Source organism: Argentina anserina, chromosome 3 (assembly GCF_933775445.1).
Source record: "Argentina anserina chromosome 3, drPotAnse1.1, whole genome shotgun sequence".
Taxonomy (NCBI): domain Eukaryota; kingdom Viridiplantae; phylum Streptophyta; class Magnoliopsida; order Rosales; family Rosaceae; genus Argentina; species Argentina anserina.
The window spans coordinates 6,128,031-6,146,170 of record NC_065874.1 but is presented as its reverse complement, the minus strand read 5'-3'; the positions used below and the strand labels follow the sequence as shown (position 1 = coordinate 6,146,170).

Below are 18,140 nucleotides of genomic sequence, written 5' to 3'. Positions count from 1 at the left end.
GAATTCCAACGGTGTTGTTGCCTCCAATGAAACATGATCAATTATCGTCTCCTGAATGGCTCATGGTCATCACTAATGCCGATTTCCAAACGCCAAATATTGATGTTCCATGAGATTTGCATCGGCACACTGTCGATCTCTACAATCTTCTCCATCCTTGCCATCAACTCACTCTTCACCCTGCTCTCCTACATCACCATCACCATCTTTGCCATCAATGTTGTCCCTCACCACCCCCGAACCTACCGCCGTAGCTGCTTGTACATCTCAGAGCATTGGTCAACCAAGGTGGGTCAAGCTGCCGACAATAGAGCTTCTGGAACTGACCATAGGCAGCGTTGAGGTTTGGGTATGGTCAAGTTCTTGGGGCTTTGGTTGTCTCTTGTGTTTTGGAGGATATATGTTGGGAGGGTGGTGGTGCAAGTAGGTAATCAATATAGAGATTGTGCCAAGAGAGAGATGAGATCTGAGTTGCTTAATTAAGTGACGAGAGAAGTCAGAATAAAAAAAGAGGGGAAAAAGTGATGAGATTAAATTGCTTCTAAAATATGGCATATGTCACTAAACTAACGTCGTTAATAACGATGTGTATGTTTATTCGGTTGGACTTGAAGTCTTATGTACCAAAACTTATGTTTTAAAATTTGGTGTACTGAAATTAATAGCGGTCCATAATTAATGTACTCAGTGCCAAAATTTTCCCTACAAATTATGTTGGAGAGTATTGCTTCAAAAACATATCATGTCATGTTCCAACTTCTTAACGAAGTTATATATAGCTAGTGATATACTGAATTACTGATCATCTATTGTTGTATGTACTATGTAATGGAATAATATGCAGATGAGTCTGGTCGAGTTAAACTATTTTGGTGCTAATTTACACTTAAGTAATCACACTTAAAAAAAGGACTAGATATTTAGCATGTATTGTTGGAATTACTTGGAAGAAAACTAGAGGCAGCAATCTTTTTTGGTAATGGAAAAAAAAAAAAAAAGATTGCTGCTTAACTTCATCCTACATTCCAAGTTTCCAACCCACTAGTCTGATCTGAATGCCGTCTATCATTACTATGGACGGCTCAGATGTTCTCCTTTCCAAAAGAATATTAGTTCATATCAAATCTTCCATGTTCTTGTAGTCAACCCCCAAAAATAATCCCGATCGATCTTTGTTCAATCCCAGAAAGCAACCAAGTACATGAAGATCATTCAGCTAAAATGAGCTAATAAATATATAATATTAATGGTTGATCAGTAGAGGTGTACCTGGCAGAAAGCTTGAGATTTGGGATGTCAGGTCCATAGACCAAAGAGCTCTTGATCAGGCCAAGATTAGCCGTCAATGTCTTCCCGAAGTGATCAGAATTCACAGACTCGACTTTATATCCATATCCTATTGGCTCTTCTGCAACTAAACAATCCAGAGAAAAGATGAAGAAGAATGGTAGCAGATGAAGAAACACTATTGCTTTTGGTGTATAGTTTGATCTGTTTCTTTCCATGCTTGTAACTTCTTATAATTTGGTGAAACAATGGTGATAGAAGACAGAGAAGTGTAGAGCACTTGAGCTGGGTTTTATAGTGGATGTTGAATTAGAAGGAGTTCAAGGATAATATTAATAAGATAGAAATGGGAATTGAATATACATAGCTTTCGTACGTGGTACCTACCACACACGTGTTTGTCAATTTTCAAATATCACTGCTTACCTATAGTTTCACTAGTCTTAATCTAAGCGAGAACGTATAGGTCGATATCTCTATCTTGCCTTTTAAATCTCACTTAGTTACCAGAAGAAGAAAGAAGACTGATCAAAGAGGCTCTGTTCTGTTTCTGATCAACTGATGCTGCAGTCCTTGAGTTGTGTACAACTATATATCAACCAATGGAGCGAATACTGTTGAGAATATACATCTCTCATGAGAGAAAATGAGACATATTCAGAGAATTTATAAAAGTTTAGATCATTGTATCTATTGTCAATTAATTTTGGATATGAATCTCATATCACTTTATTATAGTATAAGAGCAGTTTACTCACGTCCACGTGTGGCCCAAATGACCACACGCACTCCATGTTACCCAAAATTATCTACGTGTATGACTTGAAAATTCACCACACGTACGTGAGCGTGTTGATAATATACATCACACATTGGGAATTGAGACACAGTCTGGGTTCACATCCAAAATCAATTGATAATGGATAGAGTGATCCAAACTCTAATAGACTCACATGTTAAATCTCAATTCTCAATGCATAATGTATATTCTCAACAAACACATGTGGTGTATCGTAGCAAAGTGCCAAAGTGTAGCATCAAATTTTTACTGAAAATAATAAACAAGCATAAGGATATGCTATACTCTGTCTTTTCTGGGAAGAATCAATGGAGCTTCGGATTTTTACTGAAAATAATAAACAAGCATAAGGATATGCTATACTCTGTCTTTTCTGGGAAGAATCAATGGAGCTTCGGATTTTGGCTTGAAGCAATCTGGTTTGTTTCCTAAACTCAACCCTACTATCTTATTCTAAAAAAAAAAATTCACTACACTACAATAGAAACCGGATCTTTTTAGGGTTTTGGTGTGTTTTATTGTCCCTTTCGGGGACATCTTATAAAATTTGGTGTGTTTTATTCAGAAACCGAGTAGTTATTTTATATACATGTCACACTACGTGAGATTATCATGTGTTGTACCTAACTAATCATATTACGATATGGTATAATTAAGGACTAACATTGGTTTAGTCTCTGTATTTTTGGTCGGTCATCTATTCAGTCCTTAAAATTTTATTTTCATTTAAATAGTCCTCAAAATTACAACTTTTAATATGAAAAATTCATTATGTCAATTCTTCAATTAAAGTAATGAGGTGATAATTTTTAAAAAATTGTAATTACCAAAATACTCCTAGATTAGTATTTTCTTTTATTTTCTTTAATTAATTATAGAATAGTTATGGCTTTCGTTTTTTTGTTACATTTATATTGTACATATATAAAGAAATATGGAAAAATTACTTGGTTCAATAAAAGCATTCACATCTCTTAAAAATAAAGGGAAAACAATGAAAAAAAATATGTATTGATGAATATAAATATAAACTTTAAATATAAGGATATTTTCAGTAATTGTACATTTATTTTTTGAGAAACTTTAACTACCAATTGAGGGAATAGACTTTTCAGATTAGAATTGTAAGTTCAATGACTATTCAGATGAAAATGAAATTTTAAGGACTTAATAGATGACCAACCAAAAATATAGGGACTAAATAAACGTTTGCCCTATAATTAACATGCATGCGGTGAAAATAACAAAAATTCATTTACATATAAGTAACCAATCGGAAACAAACACAATAAAAAATAGACCAATAACATTAATGGAATACGTCATATGGTATATGTAGCAGGTATATATAATAATTTTTTTTCAGAAACCGAGTAAAATACAAGAGCTGTAAGAAAATTTATTAGTTCATGCAATTATTTGAAGAGAGTCACGTACTAAGTAATAATGCTACACATCTATAATTTGGGACTTTGGGTAGATTATAGGTGGAGCGGCCTTGCTAGTGGCTACATACCATATTGTACGTTGTTAAGCTATATGCCTATATCCCAATAAATGCATACAATAATTTGGTGAGGCAACCTACACTCTTTCTATGGAAAATTCTATTATGCAGGCAATGCTAACGTTCTATGTGCATGTGAAAAAAAATCAATCAAAAAATTAATCTCAAGATGTCATAAGAACTAAATAATTTTAGAATTTTAGATTTAAATAGTGATGATTATGTGCTGCATGGTGTACAACGTTGCACCATAGACAAATCTCTCTTTCTATAAGCAAGTTACATCTATGTCTAGATCATTTGATCTGGGTTAGTTTTATGCGGATTAGTTCTGCATAACGTACAGAAATGATTCAAATGAACGACTTGCTTCAAATAAACAGGTAAATAAGCAAACTAAGGTGTATAAACACAAATTCCAAATCTTTTTTATTTATTATACAACTGAATGAACTGATCATTTATCCCAAATAAACTTGGATAGTTTTCTAAGCAATTGATCTCTAGCTTAAGAGTTTTCTCGCCGCTGTCTGATTAGGCTTTAGCTCCAACTCGAACTCCTTTCCTATAGGAAGGGACACACTGGACTCTACCTTGACAAAACGCTCATTACTTTGACAGTTGACGTTAACATCTGTGTTTCCTTCCAATTTTGCTCCCATATTAACGCTCAACGTAAACCCTTGTGTTGCATTAACTTTGTCCAACCCAATGACAGTAATTTTATCAATGATCCAACCTTGGCTTAATGCAAAGTCTCCATTTTCGACCTTTGAGCTCAGAATTAGGCTTCCATTTTGTGCTCGTGCAGAATGAAACCTCAGGAAACTCCACTTCCCTCCCTCTCCTCCCATTTCAATCTCCTTTCCATCGTCCAAGAACACTTCTCCGATACTTTCGTTGCTGCTACCAACGACCACCAGAAGTTCGAAGGAAGTGTTTCGGGCTGCTTGAGTTGTCAAGGCTTCTCCTTGCAAGGCCAATATGTTTCCTTCATGTACATGCACGTTGATGTGATCAGGAGGTGCATCCAACGTAACATTCTTTCCAGTATCTACACTAAGGGATGTGTAGTTGAAAAGATCAAACCAATTTCCTGCAGGAAAATATGCCTCGACTGAAGTTGCTCCTTGCTGCAACACAGGTGACACCATTACACCTTTACCAATCAGAAACTGTGAACTGACGCCGTATGTATTGGTGTCTTCAGGAAATGAGAAGAATAGGGGCCTTGCAATTGGGGTCCCGTTTGTGTGCTTGATACATTGATGTGTAGTACAAGGGGAGCAACCGGTAACGCAGCCCCAGCACCTTCTTTGCTGATGCAGCCACTGACTCCCAAACATACAGCTCTTGCCGGATTGAACTCTTGTCGGAGTGGTCTCTTGAAAAGGGGTAAAAGGCTCCTACCTGCATATAGACAATAGTTAATAGATAAGTTAGTCACATATAATAAGCAAAAATCAAGTGTCAATATTTCAACTTCTAGGGAAATCAAAATAATGTGGTATAAATTTGTCCGAAGTGTTCAAGCTTCAAAGTAAAGAGGCTTATGATCAGTGAGTTACCTGAATCCAACGACGGCAGAGTTCTTCGTTAGTATCCCCAATGAAACCACAGATATCAGCTCCAACCATTGGAACTCCAAATATACCAAAGTTCAAAATGCCCGGAATTGAGTATGCCAAATCATTCCATTTTGCACCATTGTCTCCAGTCCAGTGTGCTGCGTACTTACCAGAGCTTACAAAAGTTGATCTAGAGAGTACGAACGGTCTCTTACCAGTCACATTGGTCAAGGCCTTGTTTGTTGCTTTGGCTTGTAACATCCCATACATGTTATGCACATTGTACTCTGTAACATTACCAAAGTGGAGAGCTGATCCTGGAATAGTCTTACTGAGGATCGGGCGGTGGCCACCGGAATCATTGATCTTGTAAGGTGGAACATCAAGTGTAGAATTAGGAGTTGGAGAAGAAGTTTGGAAATTTGATACTTCATTCATATCAATCCAAAGGCCATCAACAGGTAGCTGGTCTAGAAATAGTTTAATCTCATTTTGCCAGTATGGTTCACTTTGTGGATGTACAAAATCAGGAAAGTAAACATCACCAGGCCAAACATTTCCCTGGTAAGGTTTTCCATCACGTTTAATGTAAATATCGGCTTCCATCCCTCTAGTGTAGGTTCCATAGCTCTCATTGATACTAATACCTGTAAAAGTGGCCGGAATCATATATAAAAAGAGCTCAAGTATTATACCAATAATTTGATGTTATAAGTAAATATCTAATATCGGCATACTAATAACATAACATACCAAGCCATCTAATTAAGAGAATTTAAAAAAGCTTAAACGGCCTGAAAAAGGAACTATGCTTTGGCATACCGGGATCCAGGATGATCACATATTTCTGGCCATTTTGGTGAAGGTTGTTGGTAAAGTTCTTCATCTTGTCTAGAGGAAAGTTGATGGGATCAAGAGTAAAATCCTTGTAAGCATCCATGTGGTCAATGTCTGTCCACATAACTTCAAGTGGGATGCTAGCATTTGCATAACCAGCAACAACCCCCTCAAGATCAGAAACATTCTTGTAACCATATTTACACTGGTGGAATCCTACAATAGTAAAAAACAAAAATCAAACTTGTTATATTAGTTTATCCATATTATGTAACATGTACAATGCTACAAGTCTTCATTAATTTGTTAAAATATATCATGAGGTGTTTTGTTTTAGCATCACAATGAAGAACTAGAGAAATGAAATTTACTTTCAAATGTAACCATTAGAGAAATGAAATTTACAACTTACCGAAAGACCAATATGGCATCGGGGCGGGTCGACCGATGAGCTCCGTGTACTGCTCCATTACCAATTCGGGTGTAGGACCCGAAAAGAAATACAAGTCCACAACCCCGCCAATCACGTTGTAAGTAACCCTGTCCCCGGTGTAATTTACATCCATGCCATTGCTATTTAAGAGCAGCACACCATGAGTGGTTCCCGCCTTGACCTTGCCGTCACCGGACGGCGACCTGACGTCCATGTAGAAGGGGTGGGAGCCATAGAGATTGAGATCGGGATTTATGCTGGCGATGTCGGCGCTCCAGAGTGTCAGCGTCTGATTGGCGAGGAGCTTGAATGTGCTCTTGGTGTGTTCTCCTAGGCCGTACAGGGAAGACCTGTTGTTGGGGAGAGAGGAGGAGAGCTGGATGTATTAATTGGTCCTTGAAGATGAAGGTGGTGTTGGGATCCGAAGGGTTTGGAGTGGTGTCGAAGACGGTGTCATTGTTGGAGCGGCGGGTTATGGTAAAGCCGAAGGGGGTGGTGTTGCGGAGGGTGAAAATGAGATCGTTGTCGGTGACGGAAAAGTTCTGTGAAGTTTGGTTTTGCCGGGGAAGAATGTCTTGTGGGATCTCCCATCTTTCTTGCGTTGAATCCGTTATTCGAACTCTTAGACGGTTCTTAGTCTCGTAGCTGTTCAATACAATATTTGAAGCATTAACTAGTCATTAACATACATTGATATGTATACCATGCGTGTCCATATGTGATCTGATCATATATCATTAAACCTTTTCATCTACGTTCTGATTGACAACCATAACATTAGAATACTGGATGTAAGAACTAAGAAGTCATAAGTTGTGACAATGTTCCAATCAATATCATTAGACAAGTAACACACATTGTATATATTAATCGACGATATCAACATAATATAAGAAGGATGCATGATATTGATGCAACAAGTGATGAACTGTGGGATGATATGGACAATGAACAAAATAGTTCTTGAAAATTATGGAAGGGAAGAAGGTGCCTATATATATACCTGACGTAGAGGGTGAGATTTGAGATGTCAGGTCCATAAACTGAGGAGCTGTTGATGAGACCAAGGTTAACAGTCAATGTCTTCCCCGAGAAATCAGAACTATGGACGGACGCGACTTTATATCCATACCCAACTAACTCTTGGGCAACTAAGCATTCAAGAGAGAAGAAGATATAGACGAGGAAGAGTAGTAGAAGATGATGGATTGTGGCCTTTCGTGTGGATTTTGATCGGTTTCTTTCCATTTGATCCTGTAATTGGTATACTTTGTGATGAGTTTGCATAGTTGGGAGGAACTGAAGGATAATGAGATAGATACTGGTTTTATATATAGCTCTATGTAATGGGTGTGGACTTTGAATCGGGAGGAAATGAAGGATAAAGATCAATAGGCGGGATAGAAATGAGTTTATATACTAATTAGACGTGGTCCCACGCAGGTGATTAGCATATGGCTGGCGACATTACATGCTTCGCTTTAGCTCTGGTAATTAGCCTTCACTAATTAAGAAAGGAAATAAACCTTGTTAATGGTGTTAAACCTGTTACCAAAAGAGACGACTATTTCCCAAGGGAAATTTTATCCAAAAGCTTGATTGGTTCTCTTTGGATAAACGTTGTTAATTTTTTTTTCCACGATTCTTAAATGAGTATGAATATTGTACATGAGGCATGCCTATTAGTTTTTTGCGGAGTATGATTGTGAAGTTCATCCACCAAACTTCTCGTATCATCACTATCATGCACTAAAGAACAATGCCAGGCGGATTACCTTTTGTCAATGGTATTAATAATGGCTGAAAGGCGCAATTTTGTTTTTACTATGTTATTCTTAAATTAAATATATTGATATTTGTCATCAGAATGAAGTTTTTTCAAATTAATTTCTACACGTCTCTATTTTGATCTTTCATTACTGTATAAGAGAAGATGATATTTTTCGCCTGATGTTTATTTATAAAATCTCTCTATTTCACAACTGTAAATTTATATAAATAACAAATCATGAATTCAAAAACCAAACTAGTTTACACTAAAACATAAAAATCCAACATAATAAAGAGGATAAAAATATAAGATTTTAGATTTTTTCGTGGCCAAATTTGTAAAGCAAATGGTTGTGCTAATGGTGCACACCTTGCTAAAATGTGTTCATCACTAGAATGCATAGGTTATGTAGTGACGTCTGATATTATTTCGGGATGTTCATACAATATGGGGTTTAGGCTCAATGTCTCTCCCTTGTATTATACGGTTTCATTAATGGATACGGTGTGAGGATAGCCAATAGCCAATGATCTAAATATCACTTATCGACATCGTATCGGTTTTGAAAAAATATATTGGATTTATCGGATTTGCTAATTTTTAGTTAAATTTAATATATTTATAAATTTCACTACGAACAAGTACCAAATAAAAATACACAAATAGTTTTAAATAATAAAAAGATGTGTCTAAATAAGGATTGAGGCAGACGAGTAGTAGTTTGGCTCACATATAAAGTTGGAGGTTTCGCCTGATGATGTTTTTTTCTTTCTTGATTAAGGTTTCGGCATTCGAATATGAATATGAAGTTTTTGCGTTCTAAGAAAATGAAGTTTTTTACTGATTTAAGGCACAACTTGTCTCAATTTTAAGTTTACACCTTTTTGTTTTCTCGCAAAAGTAAAATGATAACATTATTTTTTGAAATAAAATAAAAAATGTCCGATATATTGGGTCAAAATCGGGTTGATCCGATATATCAGATTTTGACCATGAAATTATCATTGACTGATAACTTGAAAGGATATGGAGAATATCGTATCGTTTTCTAAATTTTACTGATATATGAGGATATTTAGAACAAAGCTAATAACCCATTTCAAAAAATAATAATAAAATAAATTAAGTAGGGAAGTTAGAGTATTAGATTCGTCAATTATAAAAAAATTGAGTTCAAAAACTCACCATGTAGGAAAAAAAACCATAAAATTTGAGTGGGGGTAATGACCCGCCTCCCCCCTCCCACATGTGGGTATTAAATTTTGGATAAATTATTATATATACTCGCTACATATCTTACGTGACGTACCATCTTAATGTTATTAGTTCATTTTTTATTGTGATTATTTCTGATTGGTTTTTATATATAAATAAACTTTTATCATTTTCACCGCTTGTATGTTAATTATATCATGACGTAATATGATTGGCTAGGTACATCACATAACAGTGTCACGTGGTTGTACCAGCAAACTTTAACAAACCCGGCTTCATGCATGGGAAGTAATTAAATAGACGTTGTTTATGGTATAATAATTGTTACCAAAACGATTCTCTTTGGATAAAATTTCTCTTTGGTAAGAAGTCAATACCAAGAATAAGTTGGACGTTTTCTCATCGAATGTTGTCCTATATCACGTATCAAGTGGATTACCAGGACTGGAGGAATTTGTTGGTCGTCCATTTATAATAGTTATGAATGTTTCCATTATACTTTACGGTTTCATAAATAGTAACGGTGTGAAGGCTTCTGTTTTAGCCCTTATGACACTGTTCACTTATACCTATTGCTTTGTACCCTTTAACAATTGAACTTTGATAAAATCATAAGAACCACAAAAGGAATGAACTTTGCACTTTGATCTTTTGTGATTTTTTTAAAGGACTCTTTGTGACTACTTGCTTGTAGACTCTAGGCATTAATGCATTATGAGTGAATGAAGAAATATAATACAGGGACCAGATTTATGAGCAATGTAATGGTAGAAGTGTTAAGAGTCTAGTCATCAATTTTTGTGTAATACAGGGGCCAGATTTAGATAGAATAGACACTGAGGTTGCAGCAGCGGTCGTCCGATATGATTGGCGCAAGTTGAGGCCAGGAGCGGAGTTATTCAAAGGCTTAAAGGCCATCTCCAGTAAAGGGGTCTAAAGGGCTAAATCCTAAATTATGATTTTATTCTGATCTCCAACAACATAAAAGTCAAAGGGCCAAAGTGTCATAAAAGAGCCAAATAACCATCAAAAGAGCCAAATTTAGCCCTTTGTGTCTTGGGCTATGAGGTCCCTTGCATAGAAAGCACGATATGGGTCTTGGGGTGAAGCCTGTATAACTGAACGGGCGTGGAGTAAACACCCCAGTGGAGGCTGCTGGCTTGGAGGAGGCAGTGTCCCTGACACCAATAACCCTTCTATCCCCCCCTCCAAAATTCGAGGACCTTGACTCTCCTCCCCCACTTCTACTCGGACCCGGTCTGGCATTTCTATTGATATTCACATTCGAAAAGGAAGAGGTTTTCCTCGCAGAGTTCTCTTCGAATGTGTAATCAGTCAGCCTTTCTGCCGCTGCTTGGGCCGAGGCTAAATCTTGGACCCTTTGTCTTTGGAGCTCAGTTCTAGCCCATGGCTTCAATCCTTCAAGGAAGTAGAATAGCCGATCTTTCTCTGACATATCGGGGAGGTCGAGCATGATCATAGAGAATTTGCTCACAAAATCTCTAATGTTGTTGGTGTGTTTCAACTCCCTCAATTGCCTTCTTGCAATATAATCGACATTCTCAGGAAAGAATTGGGTTTTGAGTTCCTTCTTGAGATCCTCCCATGTCTCAATGCAGCAAACATTCCTTTGAATATCATTGTATTTAGTCCTCCACCATAACTTGGCATCTCCTGACAAGTACATAGTCGCCATGTTTACCTTCGCTTCTTCCGAATCAGGCTTTACTGCTCGAAAGTATTGTTCCATATCAAATAGAAAGTTCTCAAGCTCCTTGGCATCCCGTGCCCCTCCGTAAGCTTGAGGTTCCGGTATTTTGACCTTCCTGTAGTCCGTCACAGGTTGGTTTGACATCGCTCGAACAACAAGATTGAGCTTGGTGTTCATCTCCAACAGCTCGGTTTTGAACGCATCAATGGTGGCTCGGACATCCTCAGCGAGGGTGTCCATAGTCACATGTAATGTGTCAAGGGCATCACTCATGGCCCCCAACTGCTCTAACGAGGCACCTCCTCTATCTTCATCATCATGTCCTCCCCCCTCGGGAGCTCTTGTTTTCTCTAGGGCCGAAACTCGGTCCTTCAGCTTTTCAAGTTCCTTCTTAGGCCCTGCTCCTCCCCTGGGAGCTTCTGCCTTCTCTAGGGCCACCACTCGGTCCCTTAACTCCTCAAGGTCTTCCACTCGTGTCGCCAACTTCTCTAGATCGACACGATCCAACAAGGAGGTAATATCAATCAATCTATCAGGGACTCCCGCAAGTTCACCGAGTTGTTGATCATAGAAATCGAACCGTTGCGCGTTCGTCATGTTTCCCACCATCGTATGAGTCTTAAGCACAGCCGGCAAGCCGGCTCTGATACCAGCTGTCACGGGCCGACTTTTGTAGAGTAAAAGGCGGACCGTGCGGCACTTGCTAATCGATGAACGAGTAACAAGTAAGCCAAGTGAGTACCTTGCAAGGGACAATGGAAAGCACACGATATTAGTATAGTGTTAGCGGCAAGCAAGAACACGGTTTATATAGTTGTTGGGCAATCTCATGAACAATTTAATAGGCAACAAGAATGATCTCACGGGGCGCAGATAATTGAATAATTCCTCTCTTTATTGATGGTAAGACGTTAAGGGAGGCGCAAGTACATGTGCTTACCTATACTAGTTCCGTAGGCCAACCGTCGCCGCCTAGGAACCCCTCCCTATAATAGCATATTTTGCAAAACTAGACTTGGCAGGGGGAAACATGGAACCTTCCCACCATGAACCAACTTAAAAAAGGAAATTACAGAAAATATAAATTACAATACTGCCACTAGCACGCAAGCAACCGGCCATAGGCATGACTCATGACCTTGGACAAGGTTGCTTGCGGCCTTACAAGTGCGGCCCCTAACACTTTGGCTAGCCCAGGCCAAACCAATTAGTGGTCCCAAATCAGATAAAAAAAAACATGTACAATTATGTTGTGTATATAAAGACAAGTGTTATGATATTAATGACCTAAATTTCTATTTACAAATATAATTTGTAAAAACATTGTCATTATACATAATTATATGTATAGCTTGGATATTGAATATGACCAATGTATGCTTATGTTATTATTATTTTCGGTCTAAAATCAAATAGCTAACTTTTCAAACTATTCGAAATTTTAATAAAATCTTCAACGATCAAAATAATCAATTATTATTTTTTGTTTGATATCATCATGTCAAAATGCTATCAATGAAACCATATAGGTATACTCAACCATACATACACCTTAAAAATTAGTTTAACACAAATTCAATATAATTTGAATTAAATCATTTTATAATAAGTTTACAAATTCGTAAAATATTTGAAAGGACTAAATTTTAATTCTTTCTTATTGGAGATGATGTATTGGTTTTTTAATAAAAAATAATATTTTAGGAGGCTAAATTATAGCCGTGCCCCAATATAGCCCTCCCTTATTGGAGGTGGCCTAAGGGTGACATCAGTCTCAAATGTTTATGGAATTATGGTTTTCTTCTTGTTAATGTAGCCTTATTGCGCACTCATTCTTGAGTTAATTATGCATATTGGCACCCTTAATTATGTTTCAGCTGCATTTTTGCCCCTCTCATTTAATTCATGATTTTATGGTATGAATCTTCGAAGCAATGTAGGATAGATAATATTGAATTGGAAAAAGGATTCAATACTACATTGGAAGTTCTGGTCTATTATTATCCCAATAAATCCAGTCATGGCCGAACTCATAACGGCTAGTTGGAAATATTCAGCCGTTGTTGGCACGTGCGAACCGGAAACAAAGCAGCACGCTCAGCACAGCTCACACTCACACTCACACTCACTTCCCGTGTCTCTCTCCCTTGGAAGCAGAAGCAGAAGCACAATAATAAGAAGAAGAACAGAAGACCAGTGGTTTTGTCTCCCTCAGACTCTGAAAGCTTCAAGCTTCGAGAGATTTTGTGTCACCATGAACTTGAACATCTTCAAGAAGAAGACCTCCCCCAAAGGTTCAATCTTTTCCTTCTCCTTAAGGTTTTCTGCATTTCTGGGGTTCTTATAATTTTACTGAATAGGATAAGGAACTGTTGAAAACCAAATGGGTTTCTTTCAATTGTTAAAGGGTACAGTTTGACAGTGCAAAGTTCATTCCTTTTGTGGTTCTTATGATTTTATCAGAATCCAATGTTTAGATTGAATTGTAAGCTTAAGGATTTTTCCAGATTTTGAAGCTTTCTGAGTTTTCTATTTGATGAATTGTGAATGAGATTGTTAAATTTGTTGTTTGTTTGAACAGAGGCTTTGAGGTCCAGCAAAAGAGACATGGCTGTTGCTACCAGAGGTGGGTGTATGCTCTATAGCATTGACTGCTTTCTTTGATACTGAAGCTGATTTCTTTTGTGATATTCTGAAAACTAAAGAATCATTGATCGAGAGTTCGACATTGTGCTGCTTACTGCTACTAAGATTATATTGCACCTGTTTGCAGCTACAATTTTGGAGCTTTGGCCTTCCTATCTGTGTTTCTGATTCGTTACCTTTCTTTGCAGGCATTGAACGTGAGATTTCATCTCTTCAATTGGAGGTATATGTCACCATTTCAGGAACGCTTTCTGAATGATTATGTTATCAAGTGCCTTTTTTCAATTGTTCTGATTGTTTGCACATTTCAGGAAAAGAAATTGGTGGCAGAAATCAAGAAAACGGCTAAAACTGGAAATGAGGCAAGTTTACTTATCTAGTCATCTGCTTAAATTTCTCTCCTGCTTCAACTGTTATATTGTGCATAAGTTATAACCTGAGGTCAAATGCAATAAACAGATATAAATTATTTAATAATGTTCTGCAAAATAGAAAGACTTAATGGCACGGTACCTAATAGTTGACACGTACCTTTCGTAGTGCTTGGTAAGGTGTTTAGGTCTCTCATTTGCTGAAATTTACAGCACCAGACGATATTCTGCTCTAGTAGTGAGTGTTACTGAAGGCATGCATACCAAATGATTGGGGAGTCATTGGGGAGTCAGCAGTTGTGAGAATCCTTAGTTAGCATGAAAGAATGTGTTCTTAAGAAACCTGAAAACATGATAATTGACGTGCAACTTTACTTTCGTTTGGTCTCTGCTTTAATGATTTCATCCGTAGATTTACATTACCATGTTTATTAATCTGCAATTTTCTTCTATTGCAACATCCAGTTGTGAAAATGATTACATGCACACAGGGAAGTCATGTCATGTTTCAGTTACAGTACTAGTGGGGTTTAGAAGATGTAAATAAGCTGGTTACTGCACCACAGGAAGAGCTAGGCTTGTTTCTTAGTGCGTGAGTGAATGATTCTTCATATATTATGAGAAGATAGGAGGAAGACATGAAATTATTGTTTATCCTTCTAGTCATGTCATATCTCATTTAAAATATTAATGGGATATGAAAGAAGATGTAAATAAGCTGGTTACTGCACCACAGGAAGAGCTAGGCTTGTTTCTTAGTGCGTGAGTGAATGATTTATTCATATATTATGAGAAGATAGGAGGAAGACATGAAATTATTGTTTATCCTTCTAGTCATGTCATATCTCATTTAAAATATTAATGGGATATGAAAGAAGATGTAAATAAGCTGGTTACTGCACCACAGGAAGAGCTAGGCTTGTTTCTTAGTGCGTGAGTGAATAATTCTTCATATATTATGAGAAGATAGGAGGAAGACATGAAATTATTGTTTATCCTCTAGTCATGTCATATCTCGTTTAAAATATTAATGGGATATGAAAGAAGAAACTGAGCTGCAGGACAAGAAGAGCTTGGCCTGTTTGTTAGTGTGGGAGAGTGGGAGTATATGATTGTCAGATATCATGGAAACATGGGAGGAAGTAACATAATCATTACCGATAGGTCACTGAATAGACATATTTTCTACTGGTAATGTCTTGAAATTCAATATCTTACAAGATGGGGCTCCTTGAACAAAAAAAAACTGTGTAAGACATGCAAAAGGGAACTCCAAATGTATAAGTAATTTATACCGGATAAAACATTGTGTGTGGTATTGATGGATGATTGTTGCATTCACATATTGTTTGGTCATATTGAATGGTGTATGTAACAAGTTTAAACAAACTTTATAGGGTTTCAATAATGTTATTGAAGCCAATTACTTTGTCTTAATATTCTATATTTGAAATAATATATGTATATACTCTATTTAGGCTGCCACAAAAATCCTAGCTCGCCAACTTGTTAGGTTACGTCAACAGATTACCAACTTGCAAGGAAGCCGGGCCCAAATAAGAGGCGTAGCTACTCATACACAGGTCACCATGTTATTATTTGAAATTCAGTTGAACCTTTATGATAGTAAGTGCCCAGCAGATTATTGATTGTTGGTCTATTTGCAGGCATTATATGCAAGCACTTCAATTTCCACAGGCATGAAAGGCGCAACTAAAGCAATGGTGGCAATGAACAAGGTATGCATTTGAAGAGGCAATTTGGAAGATAAATGTTGGGTCAGCTCTATTATTTATAAATACATGATCTGGACCAGTATAGCCATCAAATTTATTATTTCTATCATGATCTTTGATTGATAAAGTGTTGATCATCAATATCTGTTTTTCATTTCAGGAAATGCAACCTGCAAAACAAATTAAAGTGATCAGGGAATTCCAGAAGCAGTCAGCACAAATGGACATGACGGTAATACCACTAAAGGATTTTGCAGCATAATATCGATGTCAAGAGTTTTCATAATTGTTATCCACATGCTGATTTTATTCAAATGGACACTTCAAATATGAATCAAGACAAACGGATAGTAAATAATCTCATCAAATATGTACTAATCTTAAAATATGAATCAAAACAAAGGAATAGTAATAATCTCATCAAATATGTAACTAATATTGTTCTTTTTGCAGATTGAAATGATGTCAGAGTCCATTGATGAGACCTTAGACAAAGATGAGGCTGAAGAGGAAACAGAGGAGCTCACTAACCAGGTGGATTATTGGCAGCCTGATTGTAGTTTTGTTTTCTTGTATATGTCGACACCTTCATCTTATTTGTTTAAAATTTGCATGTTTTACTTCTCAGGTTCTTGATGAGATTGGTGTTGATATTGCTTCCCAGGTTGGTGCTTTAAAATAGCTCCCATGAGTTTGCTTGGTTGGCTATTGTTTTATAGAATAAATATTTTAATTTTGATTCTTGTTGCCTAACAGTTATCTTCAGCTCCAAAAGGCAAGATTGGATCAAGGAATGGTGGAAATGTTGCACCAAGGAATGCTGCAAGTGTTGTTCCAAAGAGGTACGTCTTGATGAAAGAATTTTATGGGTTTAGCCTTTTCTGAAATTGTCTGATTACTAATAGACTAACTAATGTTACAGTAGGGAATGAAATACCCTGTTTAACCCAAGAACCTTTGGCATGATCGGCATAAACTCTCATCTATTCCATATATAAAATAATCTGATTAGTGATTACTAATACTAACTAATGTTTATCTGGCTATACGGAAGGATCAGCATAAGAGGTTCTTGTTTAACTCAGACAATAAGAATGTTTGGTAGTAATCAGACAATACTCTTATCTGTTCCATATTGGAAATTGTTTGTTTAGTGTACTACTAGTACTAACTAATGTTCATCCAAAATTACAAAATTGTTTTTCCTTGTTTAAGCCAAGAATCTCTGGCATTATCAGCATAAATTCTATTATGTTTCATTAACACTCATGAAGCACCTCACATTATCTTCTTTCATGGAAAGAGATAAACTGAGTTGCATACAATGACCGTTCTCTTGTTCTTGTAAATTCTGTGAAGAACCAAGATCAAGTTTTCTACAATGAACTTCTTTAGTTCACTACTGAGAGTGTTAGTGTTCTAACAAAACTGTTTTAACTGATGCAGTTCTGAATCTCCTGATGTTGAGGATCTTGAGAAGAGATTGGCCTCTCTGCGACGCATATGATCTCAACCATTTCATGCATGTGGCACATCCTAGTACGTATGTTCATGTAAATCTGTCAAATTACAAAGCAAGTAACATAAAGAAGAGTATTGTAATAGTAGGGTTCTTAATATGTTTTTAGTACTTTGAAAAGTCTGCCTTTTAGCAACCCAGTTAGTAGAGCTTGTGGACATGATGCTATTTTCTCAATAAGTTAATATTAATAATTAGTTGAAAGTTGAAACATGTTTCTAGTACATAGGTGTTGGTTATTTGTGAATATGCTCCTACCATTATTTACTATTATCTGTACAATTTGAGGGAGTGAACTGTTATTGACCTCGCCTTCTCAAAACTTGTTTAGGTGTGAGGTCCTTAAAGGCATGAAAACACAAACGTTTTAGCTTGAGGATTACCCTTAGATTGTCTAAATTGAGGGGAAATGTAATTCGAAAACACGGAACTTAAAGAAAGAAATAAGAATCAAAGTTCTAATTGAGGATTACCCTTAGATTGTCTAAATTGAGGGGAAATGTAATTCGAAAACACGGAACTTAAGGAAAGAAATAAGAATCAAAGTTCTAATTGAGGGTTCTCCGTGTGATACTGACCAAAGTCTTTAGTACACAGTTTCTTCTGTTTATATATTCGTTTGTTGGAGTAAGGTTGTCTTAGCCCTTGTCCGTTTGTTTGAAAACTACCAATTTCCTTTATGTTAGTCTTTATATGTGCAAAATTTCCCTACCCCCAAGTTGGTGATCTTAGTGTTGATT

General features: G+C 36.8%; 3 protein-coding genes across 4 annotated transcripts in view; 1 reads left to right on the top strand and 2 right to left on the bottom strand.

The window, feature by feature from the left end:
* LOC126786688 (alpha-glucosidase-like) overlaps positions 1-18,140 on the bottom strand; it is a 109,533-nt gene that overhangs the window by 3,629 nt on the left and 87,764 nt on the right. For both annotated transcript variants that reach the window (XM_050512586.1, XM_050512587.1), the window contains exon 2: positions 1,270-1,511. In XM_050512586.1, the coding sequence (XP_050368543.1) occupies positions 1,270-1,505 (236 nt within the window). In that variant the 5' untranslated portion in view covers positions 1,506-1,511. The remainder of the gene's footprint in view (positions 1-1,269; positions 1,512-18,140) is intronic.
* Positions 3,998-7,833, bottom strand: LOC126786685 (alpha-glucosidase-like). The gene is given in 7 exon segments (XM_050512584.1): positions 3,998-4,844; positions 4,846-5,003; positions 5,162-5,808; positions 5,984-6,214; positions 6,411-6,819; positions 6,821-7,076; positions 7,435-7,833. Coding segments are annotated over 7 exon segments (2,733 nt in total). The 5' UTR covers positions 7,719-7,833; the 3' UTR covers positions 3,998-4,096.
* Positions 13,254-17,622, top strand: LOC126786700 (vacuolar protein sorting-associated protein 2 homolog 2). The gene is made up of 11 exons (XM_050512605.1): positions 13,254-13,422; positions 13,710-13,754; positions 13,963-13,997; positions 14,086-14,136; positions 15,624-15,728; positions 15,813-15,884; positions 16,042-16,113; positions 16,335-16,415; positions 16,510-16,545; positions 16,638-16,723; positions 17,328-17,622. The coding sequence occupies exons 1-11, from the start codon at positions 13,383-13,385 to the stop codon at positions 17,386-17,388; spliced, it is 684 nt and encodes a 227-aa protein (XP_050368562.1). The 5' UTR covers positions 13,254-13,382; the 3' UTR covers positions 17,389-17,622.